General features: G+C 29.8%; 1 protein-coding gene and 1 long non-coding RNA gene across 3 annotated transcripts; one reads left to right on the top strand and one right to left on the bottom strand.

Moving 5' to 3' along the window:
* Positions 1–1,997: 1,997 nt before the first annotated feature.
* Positions 1,998–3,110, bottom strand: LOC133777873 (uncharacterized). The gene is made up of 3 exons (XR_009868896.1): positions 3,045–3,110; positions 2,368–2,486; positions 1,998–2,277 (listed from the first exon to the last, which is right to left on the bottom strand). It is a non-coding gene; the product is annotated as an uncharacterized LOC133777873 (long non-coding RNA).
* Positions 3,111–5,288: 2,178 nt separating this feature from the next.
* On the top strand, positions 5,289–10,501 carry LOC133807798 (BTB/POZ domain-containing protein At3g49900). 2 transcript variants are annotated; one of them, XM_062245830.1, is made up of 5 exons: positions 5,289–5,649; positions 5,808–5,877; positions 6,770–7,118; positions 7,233–7,297; positions 9,504–10,501. In XM_062245830.1, the coding sequence occupies exons 1-5, from the start codon at positions 5,510–5,512 to the stop codon at positions 10,314–10,316; spliced, it is 1,437 nt and encodes a 478-aa protein (XP_062101814.1). In that variant the 5' UTR covers positions 5,289–5,509; the 3' UTR covers positions 10,317–10,501. The 2 variants fall into 2 exon arrangements, with proteins under 2 accessions (XP_062101814.1, XP_062101813.1); XM_062245829.1 differs by having other exon boundaries at positions 5,295–5,649; positions 6,770–7,297.
* Positions 10,502–11,050: the final 549 nt, after the last annotated feature.

The following is an 11,050-nucleotide window of genomic DNA, read 5'->3' as shown; positions in this document are numbered from 1 at the left end:
ATGAAAAAATCCCTAAATTTAATGTGAATATAAACATTAGTGTTGAGTTTACTCTCGCAATGATATTGTAAAATCTATCAAAATCATAATCATCTTGTAGAGTAAGTTTTGCCAAAGAAAGGGCCACTTTGTTCACCTCGCGAGGAACAAAGTGACAAAACCAACTTGGCAAAGATACATAAAATGTTGGATATCTCCAACAATGATATCATTTATAGAATAGCCATCATCTCTCTGAATAGCCCAGACAACGTTAAGATAGTTACTTTCGAAAAAGTGGACAATGAAACTCTCCCGATAGCACCATTTCAACGCTTCAAGATGCCAGCAACTCTACCATAAAAGGGGACTTATTGGATCGTACTTGATGAGTGATGACCACACCTCTATCATTATGTATCACCGCCCCAAAACCAATCAGACCCCGTTGAGTACACATCGTAGCATCCACGTTCATCTTGAATTGCATATGGTTTGGATTTTTTTTATGTATACATTTTGTATTTTTTTTTTTTACTAATTATTGGTATGTATTTTGGTTTTTCTTTTTACATCAACATTTTTTTTTATCAAGAATTAATTTTTAATAGTTTGTTTACTGTTACGAGTGTATAAAAAATCACACATTTATGTTTATTGAGATTATGGTTTTTTTGTATTTACATATATATTTTTTATGATTTAAAATGTTTAATATATTGTTTTAAGTTATTGTAGGATTTACAAATTGTAACTTTTTTTTATACAATTTGTTTGTTTATTTTATTTAGCTGTTGAGTTATAGAAGTTTTTTGATGTTTTTATTTTTAAACAGATATAGGATTTATACTTCAAACCCGAAATTTGATCGAGGGGGACTAGCTTATATATGTGAGTATGATGTGATCAAGTAATATACATAGACGTAGGCTGTTGTCATTGTTTTAGTTTGATAATTAACATAAATATTTTTCTTAAGTGCAATAATACACTAAACAAATTTGTAAATTTTATTGATTAAATATTCAAAAAAATATTACATTTATTTAGGATGTTGTATAAGAGCATCTTCAATAAAGTGCTATAAAAGTGGTGTATAGCTATTTTTTTAGCCCATCTTCATAAAATTAAACTCCAATGGTGGTCTAAAATATGTGTCAAATATGGCACATGCTAAAAGTTGGCCAAATTTGGCACAAAATATAGCACGAGTCAAATTTCACACCCAATAAATATCACATTTTTAATTACTTATTTGCCACTCATTAATACAAATTATTAATTTTTTAATTGTTAATTTATCTTTTAATAAAAAAAATAATTGTTTTTATATATTTTTAATAAACATTAATAGACTTTTGTTTTAGCTAGTTTGCACCTGTGCATTGGAGTACAAATGTAAAAAGTTCACTACAACAAAATAGAGGTTTTATGACTTTAATTGGGAGACATTGGAAGTCTACAATGTCTCCCACTTAGTGAGACGTTGTTGCTAGGGTCATTGTAGGTATATATCCCACGTCTCCCATTGGGAGACGTGCCTCACTTCCCACGTCTCCCACTGGGAGAGGTGGAAAGTCAAACGTTGACTTTCCACCTCTCCCATTGGGAGACGTGGGAAGTGACTCACCTCTCCCAATGGGAGACGTGGGAAGTCCCTAGGAGACATCCCACGTCTCCCATTGGAAGAGGTGAGTCATTTCCCACGTCTCCCAATGGGAGAGGTGGAAAGTCAACATTTGACTTTCCACCTCTCCCATTGGGAGACGTGGGAAGTCTCCCACCTCTCCCAATGGGAGACATTGAAAGTCTCCCACATTTAAAAAAAATAAATTAAATAAATTTATAATTAATATTATTTTAATTTGATTTAATAATTAATTAAATTGAAATAATATTAATTTAAATTGAAATAATGTTAATTTAAATTGAAATTATTTTAATTTAAATTGAAATTATTTTAATCTAAATTGAAATTAATTTAATAATTAATTAAATTGAAATAATATTAATTTAAATTGAAATTATTTTAATCTAAATTTAAATTAATTAAATTGAAATAATATTAATTTAAATTGAAATAAAAAAATATATTTGTTAGATATATACAAGAAATACAATATTTGTTAGAAATATTCAAAATGAACAAATATTGCATTGTGTATGAAGAAAGAGTTAAAAAATTAAAAAAAAAACCTATCAACGAGGTCGGTAACTTTGGATTATCGGCAACACATATGTCGCCCATTCTTGTCGCAACTCATTAATTTGTGCCTCTGTATATGATGTGCTTGTTAGCTGCAAGAAATATAAAGTAAAATATATTAATTAATTATTTGATTACATTTATAGTTTCAAAAATAATTTGTAAATTTTAATTAATAATACCGTTCTCAAGTAATGCCTGGGACTTGCATGTTCAATCAAGTAATGCCCGTTCTCAACTAATCGTTTATTATCCTAAATAATATCGGGCAGCATTTCCCCTATAATAGTGACCTAACCATCTGCATGTGAATAACAAAACAAACAATTCAAACAACATACAATAAGTTTCTTCCTTATAGAATGCATATATAAAATTAATTGTTTATTATCCTAGATAAAATCGGGCAGCATTTCCCCTATAATAGTGACCTAACCATCTACATGTGAATAGCAAAACAAACAATTCAAACAACATACAATAAGTTTCTTCCTTATAGCTCCGCAGCACACAGTCAAATTTCTCAGAACCTACTTCACTAATACACACAAGTTCTCAACCTTCCGTTATCACCGCAGCACACAATTTTAATCTCAGAACCTACTTCACTATGGATGAATATTTAAGATATTCAAACTCTTCTAACATTTGTTTAATAATATTAAAAGTAGAAGTAAGAGAATATATATTTACCTCTTGCAATTAATAATTCAAAAGCTAGCAAAATTACTTCAAGTAGTAATCGAATTCGCTATTAAATTCACAAACCAATATAAATAAATTAATAAATAATAAATAAAATATCACTAAATATCTAGCAATATATAACTTATTATTATAATTTTAGAAACTTAATTACCTCAAATGTGTGATTGATAGATATAGAAGTTTTGATGCAAAGTACTCTCTAAAATCTCACCACCAAAAATATATCTAAATTTCGAAATAAATAATGATAAAAATTAAAAAAAATCATGAACATATATATTATAATGAAATATATACAATGTGATAGGTTAATTTAAAAAAAAACTATGAAATCTTAAATCTATAAAAAAACCTCCATGGAAAAACAAATAAATCTAACAATGTATAGAAAAAAATGCATAAAAATGTAAAATTAACACAAAATCATGTATATTACTCATCCTAATGCTAAACCTATGATTTTTTTATCAAAATAATTAACTAAAATTCATAAAAATTAAAAAAAACTAACCTTGAAAACCCTAAAATCGCAACCCCTTTCGTGCTCTCTGTTTGGTGTGCTCTCTCTGTTTGGTGTTATGAGGAAGAAGAAGACCCAAAATTCATTAAATGGCCAGGGGGACATCCAACGTCTCCCACTGGGAGACGTGGGACACGTGGCACGTCTCCCACTGGGAGACATTGAATGTATAGAGGGGTACATCCAACGTCTCCCACTGGGAGACGTGCCACGTGTCCCACGTCTCCCAGTGGGAGACGTTGGATGTACCCCTCTATACATTCAATGTCTCCCAGTGGGAGACGTGCCACGTGTCCCACGTCTCCCAGTGGGAGACGTTGGATGTACCCCTCTATACATTCAATGTCTCCCAGTGGGAGACGTGCCACGTGTCCCACGTCTCCCAGTGGGAGACATTAGATGTCCCCCTGGCCACTTCTCAACCTATTTCCAACGTCTTCCACAATTTTTAATGTCTTCCAATTGTAGTCATTAATAAAAACTTTCAATGTCTTACACCATTAGACATTTAAAACCCCTGATAAGTTTTAATGTCTTACACCAATGGTGTAAGACATTGTAGGGAGTCATTGTATGTCAAATTTGTTGTAGTGGTTGGGCAAATATATCATTGACTCATATTTTTAGCTAAATTTGGCATAAATTATATACTTGGACATAGTCTTAATAAACAAATTAGTTTGTGTTTATATTATATCTGTTAAAATGTAAACATTTTTTTAAAGAAAAAATATTTACAAAAGTATTTATATAATATCTAGACAATAATCAATAAACTAATAAAATAAAATAAAAATTACTTGGCTACAAATTACAGTCATCGGTCAACCTTCATAACTTTTTTTTTTTCAGAAAATATGCTAATCTCACACGACGGTGGTTGATTTATTGTAACACTTCCAAAACATTTTTTTTTATGAATTATTGTATGAATATTATATAATTAATATTGGTGATATTGGTTTCTATTATTATTAGATATCATTATATATATAGAGAGAAAATTGCTTGATTTGTGGCATTAAATATCATCACATTTATCTTTCATTTTAATAAATACATTGCATATTATTTTGTAATTATCATATCATGTATAATTAGTGTATATTATCTTTAATTTTATGACATAAATCCCTAAATTTTATGAAAGTTTTCAACGATTATAATGATTAATGGGTTTAGTTTTTTTTATTATTATGGAATTATCATTTTTTTTTCAAAACATGTAAATTATAGTTATCAAAGAGCTGAGTCAGTAATTGTTATGTCTTCGAAGTTTACATCAATTTGGATTTTGGCACTAATCAGTTTTACTTATTTTTTTTCTTTCTCTTTGAAATTGTCAATTATTATTAATGTTTTATTAGGTAAAGATCTTATTCCTGGTATTAATAATATTAATTCCATCCCTTGAAAAGAAATGTCATAATGTCATAACGGTTTTAGTTCCATATATCTCAAGAAAAAATAAAAAACATCATTTAGAATAAATTATATGTATATTATATTATAGTTTTTGGTAAAAGTAAACAATCATCTGCCTAATAATTTTCATTTTCATTTTCATTCAAATATATATCACTCGGGGGATCAGTTTTTTTAATATTAGTGTTTTCCATACTCAATTTTTAGGGGAAACAAAATACAGAAGTTTCTGAAGCAAGGTCAACTTGTGTAAGAGTAAACCAAGACTGGAATTGTTAATTCATAAAACAATTTTTGATAATCCAAATAAGATTTTCCGAAATCCTTGTATATGAATAAATATAAATAATTTGCTATTTATGAATCTAAAATAACCTTACATATGTATAGAGACGCAAAACCCTTTGATAAGGGAGTTAGGGCCAGCATTTATGAGCCATCACATGCCTGCCATAAATATACCTCGCTCTGGTACCAAATTATTCAAAACCTCTTAGGACCAGGAAAATTCTCTCCAATCCACAAAAACCCTAATGAGATAATTAGATGAGTAGAGAAAATCAATAAGGAAAAAAAACAATTATAAAAGAGAGTACAAATTTTTAAAAATTAAAAAAAAATCATAGAAAAGAGTGTATTCTAAAGGAAGAGAAAGCTGGTGAGAGAGAAATATGAAAGCCTGGAAAAATTTAGGATCTGTTGATACAATTTATGAAGAAGAATATGAGTTTTCCTCCTCTTCTTCTTCTTCTTCTCTTTCACCTACTCTTTCTTCTCCTCCTACACCTCTACACTCCAGAGTCCGGAAATGGTAATTAACTTTTTTCTCTTCTCCTTTGAAAAGGGTTGTTGTTTTTTAAACACATTATTTGATAAATATATATATATGTATGAACACTATACATATATATATTTATACACATTTTGGTGTTCTTTTTCAGCTGAATTGTTAATAATATTTTTGTATAGGTCGCAGGCAGCTGGAAGAAAAACAGAAGTGGTGATAAGAGTTCGTGGAAAATGCTTTCTTCTTCACAAGGTTAGTTAATTGATTATATATATGGATCTTGGGTTGCTCAACATTTGATCTACTAATCTCGTTGAGTTTTCTGGATCATATTATTATATGATCCATGTGTCTTCTGGTTTTGTCTTCAAATAATTCGTATCAGTAGTCCAAAAAAAATAGAGTCCCTTCTTAGTGAGATTTGCTAGCAGTTTTACTTAATTCTTTTAGGTAATAGTGAAGTTGGATTTGGCTAAATGGATTCCAAAAACTCAGATTTAATTAAGAAATTTCGGGCCATGATTATAAGTACGAATAACATGGTATACGCAAATATATATTAAATGTTGTAGGGCACATAAAAAGAGTCAATATAATAATAATGGTTTTCTTATTAGCTTAGGATTTGAGTTTTTTTAATTTGAGAGAGATCTACACTTCAAATTCTCTGAGATCACAAGAAGAAGAAAGCAATTATGGAACATAACCTACCACATCTAACTTTCTGGCACCATTTACACCACATGTAAATGTGCTTCTTTTGTTTTATTTTTTTATTTTTCTTTAATTTTCCTCTTTCGGTAATAAAGTTTAATTTAATTTTTTCCCTTAGAAAACTTCGCCCATCACTTTTAAAAAATATGTAATAGAAAATAATAACAAGAATTATATAAATTTTTTTTACAAAAAACACCATTTAGCATTCAAATTAAAAAAAATCAAATTTCGCTTTTTTATTTTATTATAGTTAATCTTAATTAGTATTATCCACTGTTTCATTGAATTATTATTGTGTTCATGGTTATTTTTTGAAAGTCATATTATGTGAAATAAATGGGTTCGAATTTAAAGTACTGGATAATAATAACTAACATAGGTCTTTTCTTCTGTTAAATATTAATTGCTCTTTTACTGTTTTTCTTAGGATCCACTGAGATCGAAAAGTACGTATTTAAAACGGCAACTAACGGATTCCGTTTCGGAATTCACTCTCTCTCCGCCGTTAAACATTTCCGCCGAAACGTTCACCCTGGTAGCGGACTTCTGTTACGGAGCCCATCTCGTGGTAACGCCGTTCAATTTCGCGGCTCTTAGAACTGCTGCTGAGCTATTAGAGATGACGGATGATAACGGTGACGGCGAAGATAACTTGGTGCAGTTTACGGACTCGTATTTTCGTCGAGTTGTCGCCGTTAATAAGGAGTACGCGTCGATAGTTTTCCGTTCATCCTTGTCTCTACTTCCCGAATCCGAAACGGCGGCGTTTCTCATGAGTAAGTGCGTTGATGTGTTAAACGTAACGGATGATGACGGGTGTGACGATGGTTTCGACTTGTTTGAAGACGTTATACTAACGGTTCACCCTGACGACTTTCATATGGTCGCAGAGGCCATGCAACGTCGTTTTAATAGCCACGATGTCGTTTATAAGATTGTGGAGCAATATATCCGGGTAAGTCATTCCGCTGAAACAATATTTTGAGAAATTTAAATTACGTTTTTCACTGTTTTTTTTTTAAATTTTTATGATTTTTGGTATGTGTGAATACGTTTAAAATAACATAGAGTAAATAAAATTTTCTCAATAAAAACATAGAAAAAGAAAAACTACAACATTTAAATATTTTTTTAGACATTTTTTTTAAATTTCTTTTAGTTTTGCGTTTTTTTCTTCCAACATTTGCCGTGTCCCATTGTTTATTAAGTACATTTTACATGGACTAAGACTAGAACAATTTTGTCGGTCCAGTACTCATATTAATCAGATATTAGATCAACTTTTTGTTTAAAGTCTACTTACTTTCCGACTTATGCCATCTTTTAATGTCTGAATGGAGGGATAAATGACTAAGTTTAATTAGGTAAAGAAGATTAAATAGTATTTGTGAAATGACTCAAAGCACAGAGCAGTATTGTAGGATGGGCCTGATATGGTGTCGCTTTTAAAAATGGGCCGATGTCCGATCCTTTAATTAAACGGATATCTTTAAAAAAAATCTGAAAAGTACGGCGCATTACAAAAAATATGGAATTTTTGGATAAAAACACAAAATAACAAAAGTATAAATACGGAGTGGCAAAATCATAAATAAAAGTTGTAAAATACAATTTTTTGTAATCAACGTTTACAAACTAGTAAATATCCGTTGCAAACTTGTAAATATCTATTACATGCTTGTAAATAATATTTACAAAATCAGTTAAAGAATTGTAGATTTTTTTTTAGATAAAACTTACAAACAAATTCGTAACTAATTTTTTTTATTTTTGTAATAATAGTTTACAAATCTAGTTTTACAACTAAGAAAGATATTTTTGTAACTAATATTTACGAAAATATCTTATAGTTAAGAAATCATAAACAAAATATACATAAAAATATTATATTTTTTCATATTGTTACAATATTGTACCAAAAAATTATATGAACCATCATATTTATGCTATACAACTTTAAAATATAAATTTAAGATATTCATTATTTATAAAACACTTTATTGAATATAGTGGTGAAATACAATATTTTTTTAAACAAGTTTTACATTTTTCTAACAACAATTTACAAAACTAATTTCACAACTAATAAGTTTATTTTTGTAACTCACATTTACATAAATATTTATAAATTTATTTAACATGATTATTACAAAGATTTACAAAACTAATTTTTATAACCTTAAATATATTTTTTTAGCAAAACTCGAAATTTGGATTAGATTATGATTTTAGTTTAACATTGACTGTTGAGATTTGACTAACTATAATTTAAAAAATATATATAGTATTTTTATAAAGAATAATAATATTGTGATTTTCTTTAACTGGATATTGTAACATATAGTTATTAATATTAATTTTAATTAATAGCATATTGTAACTTGTATAAATATTTATTTATTTTTTGAGTAATTGTCTAAATATTAATTTTAATATTAATAAATAGATTCATTTAAAATAAAAATAAATTAATCTACTTTATTTTATTTTATTGAAGGTAGTAATTATAATTATTATTACTTTTATTATTATATTATTTGATATGCTAAAATTCTCATTAAAAATTGAGATAAAAAAAGACAAAAAAAATTAAAACAAAGGATCAACGTATATATACAGTTGGGGTTGGGGAAAACTGTAATTTATTCAACATACCATATAAATAGAATATTTTTTTTTTACATTTCGGTGGGAGATGTTAACCCTTAATTAAATAATCTTTCTTCACTTCTTTAAGCAATTATATCAAATGCAGAATATACTATAAAATTCGAAACAGAACCAAAAACAAAACATAAACCACGTCTTGCCTTAATTATAAAAATACGTCTTGCCTTAATTATAATTTTTTTTTTTACAAAAAGACTAATATCATTATATAGTATATCAATTATAATCAATATACTTAAGTAAACTCATTTTCAATGATAAGTGTAATACATACAGTAGTGATGCACTTGAAATGAGTCGTGGGCATAAAAACTGAGCGCTAGAAGAATATGGTAACATCTTGAAATTTAATATTACATTTTTAGTTGAATCAAAAATTGATATAGTGAGTATTATAGTAGTAGTATTCGGATTTCAAACTTGAAAACTGCAATTAAGACAATATTAATTCTCCTTTTGATTACTAATTATTATAAATGTAATAATGACAGGGACATAATGGGAAGATGACTGAGGACCAAAAATCCCAGATATGCAGCTGCATAGACTGCGACAAACTCTCCCCTACTCTTCTCGTAGAGGCCGTCCAAAACCCCATAATGCCCCTCAGATTCTTGGTCCGAGCCATGTTAGTCGAGCAGCTCAACACACGCCATCGCATAATCTCCACCGCCACGACCACCACCACCAAACCCTTCTCCAACAACCACCGTCGCCGCCACAGTGACACTCCTCCGGTCACCACACTCGGCGCCCTCCTCCAGCGCGACGCGGCGCTACGCCAAAACTCGCAGCTCAAGGCCTCTCTGGACGCCACCACCTTGCGTATCCAATCCCTAGAGGAAGAGCTCAGCGGCATGAAGAAGCTCTTAAGGGATTCTCATCTTGATCGTGACTTGGCTGCCGGCGGCGGCACGAGAAGGATAACCGATCATGGTCAGGAGTCGGCTCGGTCGGCTAGCTTCCATTTTGGCGCCGAAAATAAGGTGGCTAAGGGCGATAAGCCGGCTGCTTCGTCGGCTAGTTTTCGATTATTTAGTGGTGGCGAGAAAGCTAGGGCTACGTCGACATCTATGTCAAGCTCTTGTAAAGGGAGTAATAGTAGTAGTACTCCGAGGAGCAAAAAGATTAGTGAAAGGTTGATGAGTGGACTAAAGAAGGCTTTTTGGGTACGTTCAAGTGATATTAAGGAGACCAAGAATGATGTTTCGAGCATTAATACAACGAATAAGGTGGATTTAGACATGGAAGATCGAGATGAAGATGGATGGAATAAATATAGCAATGAGATCGCCTTATTGTGATTATTTTGTTAATTAAATACCTTAAATATTATTAGGTCTAACAACAGAGATTATATATCGACCCTATAACAAATTTGTTTGTTCATGTCTACTTCAATTTTTTTTCTTCATATAATAGGATAATTACTTGGTCCACTTATATATTATTGGGGTGAATAGGGAATGTGTGATGATGTTAATTAAAATTTTAAATCGAGTACACACTAATTATTGTTGGGAATATATATACATATAAATATTATAATACAGCACATGTAATGAACTTCTTTGTTTTTTTTTAAAATAAAATTCACCATTTGAAAGTGTACGTGTTTTGGCAACTACAAGTTAAAGAATTCTGTACAATCTGAAATAGACGCCTTGGTATTGGTACAAAATATTATTTGATTCCTATATCATAAGTCATATGTACAATAGTCTTATAGTTAGTTCATCATAGTACATGCAGCCCAGCGCTGAACTTTAGGGGCATACAATAGGGGCATGGTGCAAAATGACCCTTAATGTTGTGTGAAAGTAAGTAAATGTCCATGTTTTTAATTTTGTAGTAAAATAGCCTAATCATCTATTTAATATCACATATTATCAAATACACCCTTTAACAAATTACTATTTTATTCTAAATATTTTAATATTATGGTATATGTATATTAGTTTTGTTTAATTAGTTTTTATTTTAAAGTTATTTTGATTTTTTTTCGTTTTTTATGGGTTGTTGAATGATATACCATACC

This window comes from Humulus lupulus, chromosome 1 (assembly GCF_963169125.1).
Source record: "Humulus lupulus chromosome 1, drHumLupu1.1, whole genome shotgun sequence".
Classification (NCBI taxonomy): Eukaryota; Viridiplantae; Streptophyta; class Magnoliopsida; order Rosales; family Cannabaceae; genus Humulus; species Humulus lupulus.
The sequence above is the reverse complement of the archived record's forward strand: the minus strand, read 5'-3'. Positions and strand labels throughout refer to the sequence as shown.